General features: G+C 42.1%; 1 protein-coding gene across 1 annotated transcript in view; it reads left to right on the plus strand.

The window, feature by feature from the left end:
* The window catches only part of thada (THADA armadillo repeat containing), a 110,838-nt gene that overhangs the window by 60,614 nt on the left and 28,339 nt on the right, over positions 1-21,885 (plus strand). The window contains 2 exon segments of the mRNA XM_032542159.1: positions 11,793-11,896; positions 15,224-15,306. Of these exon segments, the coding sequence (XP_032398050.1) occupies positions 11,793-11,896; positions 15,224-15,306 (187 nt within the window).

The following is a 21,885-nucleotide window of genomic DNA, read 5'->3' on the forward strand; positions in this document are numbered from 1 at the left end:
TACAAGCAAACCCCCACCATTAGAATAAAAACAACACACATCCCCACTCTCAGGACAGGAGTGGTGCTGTTAAATATTCAGGCACATCCTTTAAATAATCGTTGTAGTTTGCACCTTGTATAAATGTAAATGCACACATGAGGTAGGAGGCCCATTTGGCAGTTTTGCATGTGCCAATTTTAAGCCCTGTTTCTAGCTCTTCTCTTCACTAATTCACACTTTGGGATTTTACCCATCCAGAAGAGAGAGTTAAGATGTCGAGTATGTCGCACCCACACTGACACAAACATGTCTGTATGGGTTATAGCACAGCTTATTCTGCAGCCCTTCCTTGGCCATTTCAAGAAACACGCCAGCCCATCGCAGCTCATACACTGTGTGCAGCTTCACCTAATGAATACAGCTCTTCTGCTGCACCATATAAGAAATACCATGATACTATTGTACAATGGAAAACCTCTAGTGGGGGACAAACTCTCTGTTTCATCTTTTTCTGAAAAGCAGGGAATTTCACCATGACGGTGTAAGGGTGCGTTCAGGCCAAACAAAGCGGGTTGCACCACCACAGGGTTGTGGTGGTGCGGTGGTGGGAGTGTCACATACAAACACATACATATATTTCACAATTATTGTTTCCCGCTGGGGTGTTTATAGATCTTGACATTTTCGACCGCACTTGAAGGCAGTTTAATTTCACAGAGAAAAAGAAAAGAGACTGAGGGACTGTTCTTTGTTCTGGAGCTTGTTGCAGGAAACAGTCAGCGTTAAACTTAAAGGGGAACTATGCAGTTTTTTTAGCTTAATTTACTGACTTATTATTATAACTGTTATTTAATAACTTATTTACTTAACTGAACAGCTTTGGAGTCATTGGAATGGTTATGACTTCTTTCAAGTTGAATGGTGTTTGTCTCGCTTTTTGTCTCACCCTTGCAACTTTGGGCCGCCTCAGTGTCAGGAAGTATGGCGTGATATCAGGTCCCGCGATCTAATGAATTGCTTCACTGCACCGCACACGTACACACCCCCGTTCAGGAACCAGCAAACAAGGTAGCGATGGAGTTTTCCACACTACCGTCATGGCTGAGCCGGCAAAAAAGAAGCAGAAAGCTAGCAAACCATTGTCGGGGAAAACGAGAAAGAGGAAATGGCAGACTAACCGAGAGAGGGGTCACACACAAGAAAACATCAGAACTGCCAAATATCTATTCTGAAGCTGTAGGGGGAGGTCTGTAGAGATACCTGCGAGCAAAAAAACAGAGAAATGGCCCAAACTGCATAGCGCCCTTTTATGTCAATGTCAATATCATATTTATTTATATAGCACATTTCCAAGGCCGAGGCCTACCAAAGTACTTCACAGTAAAATAAAACAGATACAATAGAAGACACAATAAATAACAAATACTAGGAAATTATAATACAACATTCATCAAGACGGCTCCGATGAGTGCTTAGGTTTGGTTTTTTTACCCTCATAAGGCCCCATTTTAACAATCTAAGCGCACGACATGAAGCACATGGTGCAGGTGCGTTTAGGGCGTGTCCAAATCCACTTCTGCTAGTTAGATGGTGGAAAAAAGGGTCTGTGCGCCGGCCACATGGTTCAAAAGGGTTGTACTTAGTGTCTTCATTAAGTCATAGGTGTGTTTTGGGGCGTAATTTGCAATAAACCAATCAGATTGTCATCTTCCATTCCTTTTAACAGCCAGGTCCATTTGTACTTGCGCATTGCTATTATGATGGCAGATTGCACCGTGACATTTTTACATGTAATCTTTTGCGTGTGTGTGTGTGTGTGTGTGTGTGTGTGTGTGTGTGTGTGTGTGTGTGTGTGTGTGTGTGTGTGTGTGTGTGCACGCTGTGCACGAGACTAAGCACATTTTATTAATGCGCTTATGCGTTACAATAACAATAAAATGCTGCGCTATTGACTGTAGACCAGGTTATTGTTGGTTAATTGCGCGATCACTTCCCGCTGCCTCAAGAAAGCAACACGCCGAGAATGCACCTGAACACACCTCCCTATAAGACCAGCACGCCCATGGGTGCACAGATGAGCGCAGCTGCATTTGCTATTTAAACGACGTGGGTGCTGGATGCTCTTAAAATAACATAGACCCTGGTGTCTGGCTTTGTGCTGCACTACACCGGGTGCAAAATAGGGCCCATAGTGATTTAAAACTTTCTTGTGCAGTGATCTTTCTTCTTAACTGCACCGGACTCTCCTACTGTCTCAAAATGTCATGTCAGATAGCCAGTTACCGGATTCGCCAGCACAGGGGGGTGATGGGTTGAATCTGTGAGTCCCCGCATCCTTAATGCACTACCTTCATTCAAAATGAATGCAAAGACCCACGTTTTCACCGGACCACCTGACTGTATGTAAATACATGGAATCCAAGGGATCCAAGTGGTTTTCAGACTTAATGTAGTCCTGATAGGGTTGTTTATATCTGTTGGGGCTGTGTGTAACCATGTGTGTAGGTAGGTGGGGGCATTATCGAGATGATGAAGGCAGATATGTAAGGAGTGTCTAGATATGGGAGGTTGGGGGGGGGAGCTGTGTAGTTGCAGGTGAAGTGGTCTAAACATAGTAAAGCAGAGATAGAGGCCTGCAATGTACGTGTGGAAGGGAGCGTCACACACACAGAAACCCTGATAGAAGAGATAGCGGCTGTGTGTGTGCGCGCGTGCGTGTGTGTGTAAAATATTCTGCTCTCACGTGTAAGATGGGAAGCTGAGATGTTTAGGCTTCAAAAGAGTGTGTGTGCCTGAATGTATGACTGTTTGTGTGTGCGGTGAGTTAATGCCGAGATGGTGAGGACGTCGGGTTTAGCCTTGGGACCTAATGTATGTTAATATACTTCCCTGTGTGTGTTTGTATGTAACAGGTAGCAGATGTTATTGCTCGAGGAGAAATGACTTCCTCTGTTATTGTCGAAGAACAACTGTTAGTGGGCCAAGTGGGGAGCTGGGAACCATCCCAGCTACTGAGGCAGGCTGTACCACTCTGCTGACTTTCTCACACACACACACGCAGTGAAGCAGTCTGATAACCAGAAAAGAAGAAAAAGTTTCCATCCATTCTCCTTAATGTTGCACTTATTCTACATCATTGAGGATTGGCATTCAAGTTGTATGGATAAAGCTATTGTACGATTTAGATTTACGATATTTTATGCTAGCAAATTTGAAAACTGTTGGTCTACCAAAGTAGTATTCAGGCATATGCTATGGTGATGGTATGATGGTTACCACCTGCTGGCTCTAGTAAAGGTCCAACCAGGGATTGGCACAGTAAAGTGAACTTCATGGAAGAGTTGCAGCCAAAAAGCCGTCACTCCGACTATGTTTTTGTGCATAGTTGAGTCGCTTGGCCTTGTTTCTATGTCAGAGGTATGGCTTTTTGGCTGCAACTCTTCCATGAAGATCCCTTCTGGCCAGACTTCTCCTGACAGTAGATGGGTGTTTCTGGTCCCACTGGTTTCTGCCAGGTCTGAGCTGATATCCGTGCTGGACATCTTCCGACTTTGAAGGGAAATAAGCTTGATGTGTTTTTCATCTGCTGCACTAAGTCTCCTTGGCCGACCACTGCGTCTACGATCGTTGCCTGACTTTTTGCAAGTGTACCTATAAGAATTGACGCTGGTTTGAAGGCAAAGGGTAGTAACACCAAATACTGGTGGGAATTAGATTTTTCTTTTGTTAACTCACTTTGCATTTTGTAAATTGATAAAAATAAACAATCATTATTTATATTTTTTTAAGCATTCTTTGTTCACAGCATTTATCACTCCTGCCTAAGACTTTCACACCTGCCTAAGACTATGTACAGTAAATGTAAATGGGCTGTACTTAAGTATATAGCGCTTTTCTAGTCTTAACAACTACCTAAAGTGCGTTTACATAGTACAGGAACCATTCACACACACTGTTGTCAGCTCTCATCCCGACTGAAGCCTTGTAGCGCCTGGAGACTGAGGCAGACAGACGGGCTAGCTAGCTTAATTACCATTAGAATAGTCGTCTATCTATACATTTAACATTACTGATGAATTAGTGGGTTAGCCCTGAGTTGTTAACCATGGTCAAAACAATCATACTCAAGATAACTGAGCGTGTTGAACGATGTCGTAATCTTATGTTACCCACTAAGAATTACATTAGCATTAGCTACTTGTCAATCAGCACCTTAACAGTAGGCACCAAAGCACTTTCCCTCTTTGGTCCCCCTATAGGTTGGAAGCAGTCCATTATTGTTACCATTACCATTATTCGAATGTCTCATTCCGGCGAGGTAATGAACCACTGAAACAATTTTGGAAACATTTAAAGGTACAAATAAATCTTTGGGGTTGGATCAAACAATATTAAAATCCATCAATGTCAATACATAAGGTATCTGTTGTATAACTGTGTTCCAAAGTGGGATGTAATCAATGACAAAAACAATGCCATGTGGTAGATAAAAAGTTGTATTATGTATGTATTGAATCGTGGGTCAGAAATTGACAAATAGTGGGTGAACCACTGTAGCCGGAGAGCTAATTGCTAATATGATAGCCAGCCAGTCACAGTAGTTCTTGTAGCTTGCCAACTGTCATATAGCAGACTTCTGCAGAAATTGTCAGTTTGCAAGCTAGCTAGCTTGCTAGCTTACATGACAATCATTTCAAATTGTATACTCAAGAGCCCAGTCCTCGATTGTGTGGCTAGCAGTTTGTACTCTACCAGAGCACAATTCATTAAAAGTAAATGGATGGTACAACTCTGCTAACAGGCTCGACGTGAAGGAACCTCGTAGGTTTACTTTGTCCCCACAGACAAATGTGCTGACAGAGAGATTCATTTGGAATGAAAAATGCGGATGTGACCAGACCTTTACAGACCCTGCAGTGTTTTGCTAGAGTGAAAAGTCTTATGACAACATTTGGCAAGAGGACACTTATTACTGTATGTCCTCCATGAAACTGAGGTTAATAATAACAACTCGAGATTGCCTGAGCAAGGCCCTTGTCTTTGATAAAGCATCTTAAAGCACACTGGAATCACTTCAATCGCTCCGGCGTGCCCCAAACCTCTGTTGACACAACCAGAATCAGGCTTAACAAGCCCATCGGACAGGCCGGCACTTACCCAGCCCGACAACGCACGTTGCTCTCGACACACGCCAGCAACAGCCCTGGCCCACAACGCCTGGTACAGGCCAGAAGTATTAACGCTGCGGCCTGTGGTGGTTTGAGAAGGGCCAACTCAACAGATTTAATCCTTTGTGTATTTCCAAAACAGAGGCTTAAGTAGACTGAGACTGAGGAGAAGGAGGCTTGAGATTTAAGAGCATCGCAGTCTCCTTTCCTCTGGCAGCAGTGATGTCCGTGTTGTTTTCCCAAATGCCTTGTTCCCTGCTCTCTTCCAATAATTTTCTTTTTGGTCTGCTGTTACGACGGCTGCCTTTGGCCAGTGGTCTGCCTTGGCTTTCTGAGAAAACCCTCAGGGTTGAACCAGTGACAGAATGTGTGGGCCTAAAAACACAGCTAGCTTGCTTTTCATGACATGAGAAGTGTTTAATCCAGAGGGAGTTCCAGGTGTTTAATAGTGGTGTCGGACACTCCGCTGTGTTTACGGACATGGATGGGCAGTAACACAACTTTAGGGTGGGACACTCTATGTATACAAGTCTTTCTCACTGCCTAAACTTAGTTGCATTTGAACAATACTGTGGCACCTTTTTGCATTAAATTAAGTAAAAGCTCTTGACCTGCCATTTCTCTACAAAGTCCTTAGGGAGTCAAAGACCCCCAATTTAAGACCCTGACTTTAACAAATGTAATAATAATCTTAACTCAACGTCTTCTGACTAGCTTCCACAACAGCTAGAGAGTAGAATTGGTGTGTTGTATTACTATTTCTAAGGGTCAAGAATGTATTTTTAGTAGATTTTCAGGAACAGATCATCTGCAGCATCAGCTGGCCTGCAGTCGGTTGCAGTCACATAAAGACTTTTTTCCTTAGCTCTTAATATCAAGAATAGGAAGGAAAAAAAAGATGATTATTTAATTACATATTAGAAAAGGTGTCCATTGTTCAAATCCTACACTTAGTGTAAATCTTAAAAATATGATTATGGAACTAGACCTGTTTAAAAAAGAAAATTTAACAGTGACTGTGGAAGTAAAATAATTTAGCAGAATTTCATACTCTTGACATATTTTGTCCGGATGATTTTGCATTGTGGTAAGTAGAGCCCGACCGATATATTTGTGGCCCGATGTTGTCGTATATGCCTAATATGTGCCAAAATGCCTAATATATATTAGGCATCTACCGATCGGTATTGCCATTTATAATGACCAAAAAAAAAAAAAAAATATATATATAGTATTTTTCCTTTTCATTTTCATTTATAATGACAAATAAATGATTCTGATTAATGAATATATAAAAAGTAAAATAAAACGGATGGTCTACCATGTGAGTGATTGCGCTGCATAGTCTGTCCACCAGAGGACTCTCTACAACGTCCCTGTTGGCAACACTTGATTATTTTTTTTGTTAATGTGTTTTTGTTCAAACGACTTTGTTCAAGGCTTTCACATTTTAGGTTTGTAATTTTAGTCATTTTATTTATCAGAACTTTAATATATTTTGATGTTCCTCTGTTCTGTTGTGACAATAAAACAACCTTATCATTTTATTTTAGTGAGAACTCATAAATAACTACAAATAACTAATGGTAGGAAAATCTATTTATGTTTGGTTACACCATTCTGGATTTTTTTTCTTATAAAATACGCATTGGAATGTCCGATTTTTATATATAAAAATATATATTTCAATATTTGTATTAGGATCGGCTTTAAAAATCCTTTATTGGTCGGGCTCTAGTGGCGAGACTTCTCAGAGTAGATGGTTTAATTCAGACCATGTACTTGACTCTACGTGGTCAACACTATAAAGAGAACTATGGAGATCTATTTGTTGTTGAATGTAAAAAACAAAAGAGTACAAAGGCTCTTTCAGTAGGAAGAAACCAAACGTGAGCTGACCTCTGGGTGTTAGCGGTGTTGTTGGAGTAGCTCAAGTTTTACAGCTTTAGGAGACACGAGCAGGAGTGATGGCAACGGGCCACCGAATCTCACTCGTCCACACGCACTCCTACATATACACAGCTCGAGCTGCCTGTACACAAACATACAGGCGTCTCAGGACATAATGGAAATAACGAACGGCTCCCTCGGGGCTAGTTGAGATACACCGCTGTAACTTTTACACAAAGATGTAGTAGCACAGTTCTTGCATGCACACACAGACGTACACACGCCACTAAATTACTTGGCTGTCACGCCCATGTGTGTATGCATATGTGAGGGAGTGTGACTTGGTGTCTAGAGGGCATATGTAAGCTTTGTTTGTGCAAGAATACGGCTATATAGAGTGAGAGATTGTGTTTATTTCTTTTTATATTTAGCCCGTCTTTATTGGGATCTCTTTTTGCCTAATTGGGCGCGTCCACACTTTGCCTAACCTCTATCTGGTTTTATGTGAATGCCGATTTATGTTTCTTTGTACATGTGTTTTACTGGACTGAGCCATGAATTGGTGTGCAATTATTTGCACTTGGTGTGTGTGTGTGTGTGTGTGTGTGTGTGTGTGTGTGTGTGTGTGTGTGTGTGTGTGTGTGTGTGTGTGTGTGTGTGTGTGTGTGTGTGTGTGTGTGTGTGTGTGTGTGTGTGTGTGTGTGTGTGTGTGTGTGTGTGTGTGTGTGTGTGTGTGTGTGTATAGTTACTCAGTGCAGCGTGTGGTCAGTCTGTGGTTGCGGCAGTGGGAGGGACGGCAGGGCAGGCTGATAACAGAGTCTGAAGGGACCTCATATCCACCACCACTATTTTTACCGGGCCCAAAAGAGGAGCAAGGCTTGTTGCGACACACACTCACACAGGGAAAGACACACACAAGCAGTTAAACGCCACTAGAAAACAAGGCGTACAAATAGGTTTTGATATTTTCATATTTAGCGCTGCCACAGCAAGTCTTTTTTTCTCCTTGACGTTGCAACCCCGAGCAATGGTCATAAAGTAGAAAGGATATTAGGGAATTAGAGCTGCACTAATCATTATCTTTATTTTAATTATGGATCAAATTAGCTAACAATCTAATAGGAAAGGCAGCTGTCTAAACTTTACTATCACTTTAACTTTAAAACCTGTCCAGCAGATGGCAAAGTTAGCAGTTAACTAGTGAACACAGTGGAGCATATAGAGGAGCCAGATATGAGCGACTTATGCTGCTTCAAAGTTCAAATAAATGACAAATACATTGGAGACTGAGTCTCCATAAAATGTATATAATAAGGCATTTTGCTCTAGAATTTAAATACAAAAGAACCTACCTTATTTATTTCAAACAGTAAGTACTGAGCTAACACTTACGTAATCAAGTTTCAAATGTCTTAATATGTCAATTTTTAAGCTGGTCACAAAGGTTTACAGCTAAATAGAATTCAATAGAGCTTTCTTTTTCATGTTTATTTGAAAATTTAAAAAAAAGTGTGTCATTGAACCTGATGCTAAAGTGGTTGACCACTAGTACATGTGGGTCCCCGATTTGTTTGTTGTGGTGCACACACGTGCACACCGCTTGTTTACCAGAAACCTCCACAGGGCACCTTTTAAATGTCTTAAACCTTCAAATGAAATGATAACACCTTATAAAAAGGGTACATGAATTATCATGACTTCATGCATGAAATAGCATAAATTCATTTGTGTAGTACTTGATGAACTAGCAGTGATGTACAGGGATTTATAGTACCTTGTGCATGACTTAATGCAGGAACAATACGTTAATGCATCAATTAAGGTTTTTCAATCATCATGATTTCTGATTGATTGATTTTTTTAGTAAAGTTTATTTTTTTTACATTTATTGTCTTTATTGATAGGGCAGATGAAGTCAGGACAGTGGGAGAGAGAGTGGCATGACATGCAGCAAAGGACCGCAGGTTGGAGCTGAACCTGCGGCCTCTGAGACAAGGACTGGGCCTTTGTACACAGGGCGCACGCTCAACCAAGTGAGCTAACCAGGCGCCTTGATTTGTGATTTATTAATGATGTTCATGTCTTCTTCAAAAAAAACTGCAGTGTACATATATTATAATGCATTGTAGTGTTGTAGTCATGATTACATAGTCATTACTTCATCATGTTTGTGTCCCTTCAAATAAACCGGGTCCATCTTTAACATTCATAAATAGGATATGGTTAATGCTGGCATACAATGAAATGTATTAAGAATCAAAGGAGGTTGGCAAAACAACACTGAGGTAACTACATTTATACAAATTACAGTATACTGCAGTTTTTTATCGTTGCTTCGTTCACAACAACATCAGGCCTTTAATTAGTAATGCCTAAGAACAATGCTCACCCATGTCGGATATTTATGAAGAGTCTGTACACCTGAACTTTCTTGATGAAGTCCAAAATTCTGATTTGAATTTGTAATGTTATTTGATGTCTTAATAGACCGAAGGGTTGGCTTTATTCCAGTGGTCACATAGATGATTGCTGGAAATGCCACCATTCATCATATCGTATTTATTAATGTTAAAGATGGACCAGATAGCAATTAATTTGAAGGGCCCCAAACTTGACAAAGTAATTTGGTGTTTTTTACAACACCAAAATTCTGTTTTTTTTAACAGACTTACAAATGAAGAAGACATGAACATCATTAATAAATCAAAAATCATGATGGTTGAAATACCATAATTGATGCAAATTCATGCTTTTTCACGCATGGAGTCATGCATGAATTCATGATCATTTAATTACCCTTATTATAAAGTGTTACCAATTACATGGAAGCTCAGCCTGCACCAGGTCTCCGTGCTGCTGTCTCATGGCCCCGTGTTCGCTTGAGCTTGATCCAGACCCAGCATCTCCTCCCACATGGGGTGTAGTTCTGTTCTGTCTTTGGGAGGAGGAACAGGGAGGCAGCATTTTCTATAAATATTCCGATTCTCTCCATGCCGTGCTGGATTGAGCCGGTTGAGCCTCCCATGCAGGGACTTCCCAACCCGGTGGATGAGGTGTAGCTGTAAAGTAGACGGAAAAGGAATGACAGCGGAACCAGTGCTGGCCCCGATGCTGGCCCCGATGCTGCAACCTTTTAATCTGCATCTGCTTCTGAATCAGTCGACCGATTTTATAACTGGATGTAAAAGCAATGAACATAAAGCATTCTAACAACCACAGAGAGCATTCCTTGGTTAGTTTCAACAGCCTGTAAGCTAAAATAAAGTTCAGTAGAGCCACAAACGTCCACGTCACTTCAAAAACGTGATAGATGTTGAGTTTAACGCCACGTCAGATGTCAAAAGTTACAGCCTAATATTAGTGCACCGTTGAAGGCCACCTTTGATACACATAAGACATAACATGTCATGTTTGGTTGTGTACCAGCAAGTTGAAGATGCCAGAACCTTCACGTCTTGCCTGACTTGTCGCCAGCCCAACAACACTAAACACAGTTAATCAAGATTATTGCAGTGTGGTAGCGCTGTATTAAACAAACAGGTTAATCCTGCCTGAATCATTTACTACTCCCTTGTCAAACACAAGATGCATCAAGAGATCATTGTGTCAGTTGGTTCCACAAAGGTGAGCCGTGACCTGGAAATCTGCCAAAACATTGAAATCTGAGAAATACTCTTGGATTGGTCACATGAGATTTAATGTAGTCAATAAGGAGATCAGCAAATATTTGCAGAGACCAGTTCAAGTGTGATTGAGCCTTTCAAACCACTTTTTTTGGACAGTGAAATCACTTGGAAAGGTTTAACATTTGGTCTGGGAATCGGTTCCAGCACTGGCTCCTTGTAGGTGGAAAAGCCCTTAGAGAGTGACAGCGAGAGGAAGAAGCACCCAGGGGTGTGGATGCTGTTTGTATGAGCCAGTGGGTGTTGCCTGGACGTGGAGAAGGCAAGAGAAGAGCAGGGGCAGGCCAGGGCTCGGTGGCCAGGCTTGGTGCTACGTGGTCGGCCTGGTTTTTACCCACGTTTCCTTCCCTGCACTGCGTAATGAATGGCTTCCTACTGGTCTGTGGCCGTGGCCCCGGCTTAAAGAGTATACTTACCAAGGCCCAGAATACACACCCCAGCCAGCCAGCCAGCCAGCCAGCCAGCCAGCCAGCCAGGCCTCTGAACATTCCCATCCACCAGTCCACCTGCTACAAACTGGCTCAGTCACACACTGTCACATCAGCCACAATGAAAAGAATGATTTGATCCTCAGTGGGAAACATACTTTTTGGGAATTCAAAACACTATCACACACTGTACAATTACTGCTGGTGTTTACGAATCCTATTATATCCACCACAGGGGCCAGAAATCAAGTGACTGGAAGGACGGTTGTCTAGTATGGGGGGGGCTCGGGGGTAGCATGTTTGTTGACTGGTTAAATGATAATTCATAATGGCCAGCAGTTGGTGAGATCACTGTGTAGTTTTAACATGCACACGTCTGTGGCTGTTTGACTGAACATTATGTTTTCAAATTTATTGTCAAATATGGAGAGACTCGTGTATAAAGCGGTCAGGACTCACTCAGACTGCTTTAAGCCTTTTGGGTTCAATTTTCTCTTGTTTGTGAACATACTTCACTTTTTCGTGTATGACCACACAGCCACATTTCAGTCATTGCGCCTGGATCATGTATAAATAGTAAGAGATGATCGTTCTCACATGTACATATCAATTCAAGAGTGTGTGCATTTGTGTGTATGCAGGTGCTGTTTTTGCTGCGCTCCTACCAGACTGACTCACACAGACCCCTGCCAGCAGGAAATGGCATCACCGAAGGCCTCTGTCAGCGCATGTGGCTCGCCTCTCGGTAATCCTAGACTCACACACACACAACACACACACACCACACACACACACACCACACACACACACACACACACACACACCACACACAGATAAGCATCCCTCCCGCCCTTGCAACTCGCTCAGCAGAAGAATAGCTCCTTGTCTCCCCGTTCATCCCCACCCTGGCTGTGTCCGCCTCATGTCCTGCCCAGGCTTCCATTTCAAAGCGACCGCCTGCTGTCCCATCCGCAGACCCCCCCCCTCTCTCCCTCTCCACCTTCTACCTCTGTCCCTCTTGCCCAAGATCGAGGCCTCAAGATGGGGCACAGATTACAGCGTCGGCCCCCTCCTGCCCGGCTGAGGTCAGACCTGGGTCTCCAGTTTCCTCTGTGCCGCGGCTCACGGCAGATAACACAGGGTCACTGGGTTAGCAACACTAGCCCTGCTAGCTGCGCTTGGTTACACCGATGAGCCTTTATTAAGATGACGAGGTGAATTCTTGCTCACCAGAGCGCGCCCGCCGTCTGTCCGTTTGATTATGCAGCATCACAGAGCCCGGCGCCCAGATCTAAGGACCGCACAGGTCTGAAGATCTCTGTTTTTGGAAAAAGAAAACCACCTCTCTCTTCCAGAACACCACTAATTTGAAACGGCCACCTTCCAAAAAGGACGGAATGCATTGTTCGTCTGGTCTGAGTCAGTGTCGGGTTTTGGCCTCACACCATCTCTGTGTTATGTCATTTTGGACTTTTCCTGGCTCCAAGAGGCTGTCAATGATATAACGATGACTGCAGACGCTCGTGTAGCTCACTGCAGTTGACTTTGGCTCTGTGGTGGCACTTAAGGCCCAGTACCAACCTCTTAGAACATCCCCACTGTATTGTTTGGATTAAGATCCACCGATGTAGCTTCTTACATGTGATAATGTCACATTCATACACACATGAGCACACTCAACCCACTTCACAGGACTCATATCTGACCAAGTATGTTCTTACTTCAGACACACACGCACGCACACACACACACACACACACACACACACACACACACACACACACACTCCCCCAGCCCTCTTCCCGTGCTCCATTACATGTGTTGTGTGCGTGTAAAGTGTGTAGAGAATTTGTGCGTGAGCGTGTGTCTTATTAATATCTGGGTGATGAAAATGTGACGTCAAGCTCACACACTGTCTCCCTTGTTTTTACACACTGGGCTTTCACAGCACTGTGGTCATACCCTCGATTGAACGCACACTGAACTGAACACACACTGGGCGCTGCCCACACACCACGCACACACTAGCCATAGGCAGATATTGGCAGATGCACGTATATTTGAGATATTCACATATTATTTCTACATTTCTCAAATAATTTAATGGTAATAATTCTACATCGTTACTATACTGAACCCAAAGAGTTGTGGGCTATATAGAAGTAGTAAATTATTGTATATTTATGAATAGGGAGGAAATGGTTACAACAATGGTTTGCCTTTTTCAAGCCTTTGCTTGTTTACATGCGTGTACTGTAAACTGTAAGTAAATTAATTGAATCTGTGATCGGACAGCTGGGGGCATCTCATGTGATGGTCCCAAATTCTTTCAAGGATTCACCACAAATGAAAACAAACAAAAACCCATCACTGTCCTATTCAGCATCTTCTCCTGCGAGCTGTTGACCCAGTAATAACAGTAACTTCTTGTTTGGCTAGTCTACACATAAATGAATCCCATCTGTTGTCCAATCATGGCCACATGCACTCACTAACAGGAATCATGCTGAAACCATTATATCATTAGTTGATCAACATTTTTATGTCATATTTTTCACTTTTCTATGGAGCACCTGAGGTGACATGGAAGGGGGAAAAAAACAACAAAAATAAAATTACACAAAAGCATGTACTGGGGACAAACACTTTTTGCCATATCTTTACTTTGACATGGAGGGGGAAAAAAATTAAAACTAATAAAACACATACTGGAACAATCACTTTTGCAAGATCTTGACTTTGTTTTGTGAGATCTTGATTTTTAACACTCAGCCATCATTTGAATATGTTTTTATATTTATAAGGGAGAAATCACCATCACCAAACCTACCAGACTCCATTTAAATAATCAGTACTTTTTTCATTGTAAAACACCAATAGCCTTTATGTAATTCCATCCGCTTAAAGTCCATATCTTTCATAAAGAAACCCATCAGGGAATGTTAACGTGTTGTCAGTCTCTAAATGTTTTAACTTTTCTGAGCACACCTCTCTCTCTCTCTCTCTCTCTCTCTCTCTCTCTCTCTCTCTCTCTCTCTCTCTCTCTATACTCTATCTCTATCTCTATCTCTCTGCGCACCAAGGTCCAGCTGATCCTCTAAGAACGGTGAAGCCGTTATCGGTCGAGTATTGATTGGTCAGTAGTTGGTGCTTCCACGCGAGTTGATCTCTAATCTCCAACATAACCTGCTCCCGACCAGGTTAGGTGGTCAGCATAAGTTACCCCGGCGATTTAACCCGGTAACAAGTGATCCACCGTCGTGATACACAAAACCCTGGGTTGAACCTGAAGTTACCTCGTTAACGCCAAATCTTGCTTCGTAATACAGGCCTCAGTAGTTCTTGGTTAGAAGACCTGAGGGACCTGCTAGTAGTGTACGGATGGAGCAGGTCCAAGATAGAAACAGATGCCTGACCTCAAAAAGCTTTAAAAGTCAGAACAAAAACTTTATATTGGATCCTGAACTTACAACTTGGTTTAGGAATTGATTTGAGTCACACACAAAAATCTTCTGTTACAAGAGATACAAACATAAGACCCAATACACAAACACACTGTTATGAAGCTCTGGAATAAGCTAATTAATGTGGCATGAGTTGAAACAATTTATCTTACTTCAACAATGAACTCATAAATGTACTCGCTTCACCATCAGACAAGACGCTTTAAAACCACAACGAGAGGTCTGATCAGGATGGGGAAATGACATCAGACCTTGGGATCACACCCCATCATGAAGATCCTTAAAAACCAATAGATCCATTGAGTTGCCAATGTCCAATGACCTAATCAAGCAGTTTGCGGGAAGACATGAGGCTGTTTCTGAGGAAAATCTTTGTCTGTGATCTTAATGGAAAATATCCAATGACTGGAGGCTGCAATCTTGGATTTTTAACTATTTATGAAAGGTTTAGGAGCATTTAACGAGCTTCCTTCATAAAAGGCAGCTTTCATTATTACAAGGTTCTTCCTTTAGTGTCCTTTGCTAGATCACGGTACAACTAATCAGCCAAGGTACTTGTTGAAAGAATTAACTCAAAGAAACACCATTGTTTGTTTCTCTCTTTTCAGCCAAAATCGCTGTGTGGTGACCAGAGGAGCCTTTCTGGAGGTGGTGGTGTGCCTGTGTGGGGGGAAGATCAGTCTTCTGGGTGGTGAGTAGTTACTGAGTAGGGTTCGGTACTGAAACGCGCTGCCAGTAGGGCACCGGTTCCGACGTAAACGGTAGTACCGAGACGAATAACAATGAAAATTTCAGTTCCTCATTTCGACGCCTGACTTTCTTTTTTTTCAAAAGCATCGCCGCACGGGATGCTACGTTACCGTTAGCTACTAGCTGGATTAAACACAATGGTTAAAATGCTGACAGCGTACGTTAAGCAGTGTAAAGTGTGACGGTATTTCCCTGTAGAGGATTTACACCTGCTGAAAATTACAGATTCAAGTTCACCTGAAACTCGCCAGCCTTGTGGTGCATTTTAGGTTTTTGTAAAATACTCTTTTCCCATCTGGTGGTTGTTTTTGTCATTTACCAGCAACTCCTCCTGGTGAAATAATTAATTGTTATTGTTAATTTTGACCATATGGCCTTAGCAATAAACAAGCCGTTCTTCTTTAATGTCGCCAACTGTCTTTTTTGTGCTCCTTTTTTTTAATTTCATATTATATACATTATAAACATATTATATATATATGTATATATTTCTGTTCAGGCAGCTGTTCAAGCACCGTTCAGGCAACGACACCAATTTGGTATCAGAAAAACCCAAACAATCCTCAACCCTATCACTGAGGGGTCGCTTTAACTCAGGTTTTAATATTAATGGAGCAGGATAGTAATAGAACTCTCTATCAGTATTTAATATACCTGGAAATATCCCTGCCCCACCCCATGGGGACGTGCATTTGTGTCACATGGTTGCCAGATGATCTTGCATAACTATATTATATGTATCCTACTCTACATCGCATTCTTGGTTCAAGATCAACAATTGGATGACATTGTAAAATGTATGCTAAAATCAATCATCTATTATCATGAAATCCTTTTCTGTCACGCCAAAAACAAACAGCACAAGATTAGAGCTGCAAAGGTAATCGATTAATTGTCAACTATTAAATAGTCAACTATTTTGATAATCGATTCATTGGTTTGAGTAGTTTTTCATACAAGTACAAAGTACAAATTCCCTACTCCCTTCTTTTTAAATGTGAATGTTTTCTAGTTTCTTCACTCTTATATGACAGTAAACTGATTATATTGGGCTTTGGGAAACACTGGTTGACGTTTTTCACCGTTTTCGAGAACATTTTCATAGACCAAACCACTAATTAATTGTTCGAGAAAATAATCGACAAATGAATCGACAATGAAAATAATTGTTAGTTGCAGCCCTACACCAGAGTGCACCTGGCAGCAGACCCTAGCAGAAAAAAAGATTGATTGCAACAGCTTTTACATAAGCCCCAAAAAAAACAACAACAGGCAAACGCACCAGACTCAAGCAAACTAAGAAATGACAGGTACTGCAACATCGCCATAACGTTAACTACTTATGCGTGTGTATATCTTGCTTTGGCAAAAAGAAAAAAAGCACTTACACATTATTTGACAAACATTTGCCAAAAACTACCAAACTTGTGAAACCACCCCTACATCATCATCATCATCTACTAATCTGCTTTCCATTCATACGCTCAGTAAGTTCCAAAAACTTTTGCCAAAACATGGCTCATACTCTCCTTCGGTCTGAAAACCCTGCTCAGCTTCGTGTATGGTGTACTTTATGACATCAGTGAAAGACTTCGAATATGTAGAGAAGAGAGAGAGAGAGTTTTTAAAATATTACAGATATCGAATAGAATATAAAATAGGAAATTAAGTTTATAGAAAAATTCATTAGATAGGAATTGATGCATTTTGTGATTATACTACTGAAACAATGCCTTCATTTACTTTATTCAATTTGGAAGTTTCACTGTATATTAGAGGCCCATATTGAGCGGAATCTATTTGAATGTTGAACGTCTTGAACGGGGGATTTCAACGTGCTTGTTCTCACCCTTGTTTCAGTCTTGATTGGGATTTAGATGCTGATGTCAGCCAGTTGCTGGGGAGTTCATCAGCTCCTTTAAACAGCAACTGGGTTCCCTCCATTTGCTGGGATTTGGACAGTGAGCGCTTCCAAGACTGAACAGACAACCCCCGCGACGTTTGCTGGCGAGGCTGTCCACTGCGCTCTCCATTTAGACTGATTGTTGACAGAAGTCAGCTTCATCCTCCCCCGTGCGTTTGTGTGTGTGTGTGCGTGTGTGTGTGTGTGTGCGTGTGTGCGTGTGTGCGTACATATGCGCGTACATATGCGCAGACCGGCGGGGGTCTCCGCAGTGGAGGAATGTGAAACCGAAGGCGAGCGATCTCTGACAGATGGTGGGACTGTGCCTGTGACCCAGTTTGTGTCGGAGTGCTGTACTCGGAGGGGGGGGGGGAAGAGAGAGGATGGGGAGGCACTTGTGTTTTCGGGCGGCCATGTGCTGAACACATGTTGGTCTTGACAGTGGAAATACAGAGGATTTCAAAAAACAAGCCTGTGGATTGAGGGCCCGGCCTGCTCCTTACATAACTAAATAAGCACCCTCTTGCTCACACACCTCTAATGCCTCTCTAGTCCGTCTTTGGCTTCATGTCTCACCCTCTCTCTAGGGGTGTTTGAGTCCTCCAATGGTCTGTTTTTCTATTTTTCCTTCCTTCTACTCCTCATTTCCAATCCTTCACCCTTTTCCTCTTGTGTAATTGCACTTTTCAAACAAATCAGATGTTGAGTTAAAAGCCACACATTGGGCAAGTTTATATGAAAGCAGCAGGCTCTTAAGAGTGCCTGGCACCAGGGGTAAAGAAGGTGAACAATCGGCTTTTTCAATATTGCGCCTCTTTTTTCCCTTTTTTACTGGCACCCTGCATTAAGTAGGAACTTAGATTTACCAGCCAATTCCTGTCGGCTCTGAGTGTGAGTGTGAGAGGGAGTGTGTGTTTCATTTCTCTGCTCCAGCCCTTTGATCCATGCCGAGTCATAAAAAAGCCCCCACCGTCCATTGCTTCATCTCTACCTCCGCCAGTCTTCTGTTTCTCTGCTTTTCAGCCATGCCAGTAAAAAAAAAAAAAAAAGCTGGGAAGGTAGGGAAAAGGGAGACGGACAAAAGTAGAGAGGGAAAAAAAAAAACATAAATGTTTATAAGTATTAGCGAATTTGCTGGAATGTCATGTGTCTCCATAAGTGTGGGAGCAGATGCTGATGGTAAAATATTTCTCTGCCCTCTGGCCGGTCATTTTCCTAGTAAACCTTTTTTTGTATCTTTTGTATGTCTCTGCTGATGAAGAACACTTTAAATCAGAAATCTCATGTTGTACGTTTAGCCACATTTATTGAATATTTCACTCATCAAGTGATGTCACTTGAGTCAGCGTTGGTGATTGTGGCTTAAGACTAAGTTTAAATATGAGGCTAGTGGCTTGAGATGACCCCCCCCCCCACACACACACACACACACACACACATAGCAGCTGTGGCTCAGTGGTAGAGCGGTTGCCTGTCAATCGGAAGGTTGGTGGTTCAATCCCCGCCCCTGCAGTCATTGTCGAAGTGTCCTTGGGTGGTGAACCCGAACCCGAACCCTAAACCCCGAGTTGCCCCCGGTGCTGCGCATCGGAGTGTGAATGTGTGTGAGTGTTTATCTGATGAGCAGGTGGCACCTTGTACGGCAGCCCCGGCCACAGTGTATGAATGTGTGTGAATGGTGAATGTATCCTGTAGATGTAAAAGCGCTCTGAGCAGTTGTTAGACTGGAAAAGCGCTATATAAATACAGCACATTTACATTTATAGAAGAGGATGTAAAGCGCTCCCATGCGTTGCACTACTCGCCCTTCTCTTCATTGAAGCCTCGATGTTTACAGGCTTGTGGTGATGTGCAATGTGCTATAGGTCCCCAAAAAATCAGTTTGGTGGCAATTTGTTTTTCTTTAGTCATGATCAAAAAAATTGTACCAGAGAATCATGATATCAATTCCAAGCTAAAAAAAAATCATGATTTATATTTTTCCCCGAATCGTGCAGGCCTAGTGTAATGCTAAATCAGTGGAATCCTCTTTTAAAGGAGAGGTATGGTTACTCAGATGCCATATGTAAGAGTTATTGGTTGCTTTAATCATTCCAATTCACCATATTTGCGTTGGCCTGTATGATCATGTATGGCATGTTAGTGTTTTTTTAAGATAGACTTGAAGATACTCAAACCTATATTTTAGGTTCAATCTGTCTTACTACACAAGAAGTGTGTCACCATAATTAGGATTCAAGCTACTTTAGCACATGAGATTGATGTTCATCTTTGGCAGCTTGGTAAGCCATGTAGTTGCATATTTGGATACTCGCACACATATAACTTTGTGCTTGCTTTTTAAGGGAACTATGCACCAACCGCTGCAATTCAATGTCAAAACAAGAAAGATGTATTTCTCCTCCTTATTCTATGAAATCCTACAAGACACTCCAGTCCACACATTGCACCTTCTGTTCCTCAACATGGGGGTTGTGACCCCAGATCGGGGCTGCAAAATGCATCTGTTTTGTCAGGGAGAATAAAAATAAAAGGTATAAAAAAAATTCAGAAATTTCTCAATAAATGCTTAAAGATCCCATGGCTTGAAAATTTCACTTTATGAGGTTTTTGTAACATTGATATGGGTTCTCCCACTCTGCCTATGGTCCCCCCAGTGGCTAGAAATGGTGATAGGTGTAAACCGAGCCCTGGGTATCCTGCTCTGCCTTTAAGAAAATGGAAGCTCCGATGGGCTGATCTGGAATCTTCCCCTTATGAGGTCATAAGGGGCACGGTTACCTCCCCTTTCTCTGCTTTGCCCGCCCAGAGAATTTGGTCCACCCATGAGAGAGAGACATCATGGCTTTCAACGAGAAAGCTCATTGTTGGACTGGCTCTAGTGGCTGTAATTCTGCACCAAGACTCAATTTTGAGAAAGAGACTTCAGATACAGTATTAGGGGATCACAAAGGTCTAGATAAAAGAGACTTCAGATACAGTATTAGGGGACCACTAAGGTCTATATAAAAGAGACTTCAGATACAGTATTAGGGGACCACTAAGGTCTAGAAAAGAGACTTCAGATGCAGTATTAGGGGACCACTAAGGTCTATATAAAAGAGACTTCAGATACAGTATTAGGGGACCACTAAGGTCTATATAAAAGAGACTTCAGATACAGTATTAGGGGACCACTAAGGTCTATATAAAAGAGACTTCAGATACAGTATTAGGGGACCACTAAGGTCTATATAAAAGAGACTTCAGATACAGTATTAGGGGACCACTAAGGTCTAGATAAAAGAGACTTCAGATACAGTATTAGGGGACCACTAAGGTCTACATAAAAGAGACTTCAGATACAGTATTAGGGGACCACTAAGGTCTAGATAAGAGACTTCAGATACAGTATTAGGGGACCAGTAAGGTCTAGATAAAAGAGACTTCAGATGCAGTATTAGGGGACCACTAAGGTCTAAATAAAAGAGACTTCAGATACAGTATTAGGGGACCACTAAGGTCTATATAAAAGAGACTTCAGATACAGTATTAGGGGACCACTAAGGTCTATATAAAAAGACTTCAGATACAGTATTAGGGGACCACTAAGGTCTAGTAAAAGAGACTTCAGATACAGTATTAGGGGACCACTAAGGTCTACATAAAAGAGACTTCAGATACAGTATTAGGGACCACTAAGGTCTATATAAAAGAGACTTCAGATACAGTATTAGGGGACCACTAAGGTCTATATAAAAGAGACTTCAGATACAGTATTAGGGGACCACTAAGGTCTAGATAAAAGAGACTTCAGATACAGTATTAGGGGACCACTAAGGTCTAGATAAAAGAGACTTCAGATACAGTATTAGGGGACCACTGAGGTCTATATAAAAGAGACTTCAGATACAGTATTAGGGGACCACTGAGGTCTATGTAAAAGCAAAAGAGCACCATATCATGGGACGTTTAATAACATCACAGGGCTGAACTCATGATTAAACGCTACATAGCGCTGTATGGGTAGTTGACTAATCTAATGCTAAGTAAGCCAGCTAGCACACACCAGGCCATTTTCCTCATTTCCCGGCGCTTAGAGACTGGGTGCTAACAACGCGAATGCCAATGACAGAAAGATTACCCCTGGTGGCGGCCAACCGAAGGTGTCCGGTCCACCCTGGAGCGGCTGCCCACCACGCGCGGAATAATTCTGCCATTGGCGGGAAATACCACAAACCCCTTAATCCCCCCGTGCTGAAAAAAGAGGAGACAATGTGATGATGACTAACCCGGTCAGCTACCACCAGAAATAAAATCTTTGTAATTATGTGGGAAATACTGCGGCTATTTTATTAGAATGACATGAAACAACATAAACAGTACTAAGCGTAACTTAAATAAAACTTTTAAAAAATGAACTCGTCCATGAAAAGATACTGTACATTTTCATCGGCAATGGTGGTGGTTTAACAATGAAGTCCCATGATCCCATGCAACTTCACGACGTCCTCAATAGGTCTACGTTTTGATTGCGAGATAGCGGCAAAGCGGCAGGTGGTTAAATATTTTAGCACAATAGAGAGGAGAGCTTTAGTCTGGAGTTATCTGCCAAATCATTTTTCATTTGCACTTCCC

Source organism: Etheostoma spectabile, chromosome 17 (genome assembly GCF_008692095.1).
Source record: "Etheostoma spectabile isolate EspeVRDwgs_2016 chromosome 17, UIUC_Espe_1.0, whole genome shotgun sequence".
In the NCBI taxonomy this organism is placed as follows: domain Eukaryota; kingdom Metazoa; phylum Chordata; class Actinopteri; order Perciformes; family Percidae; genus Etheostoma; species Etheostoma spectabile.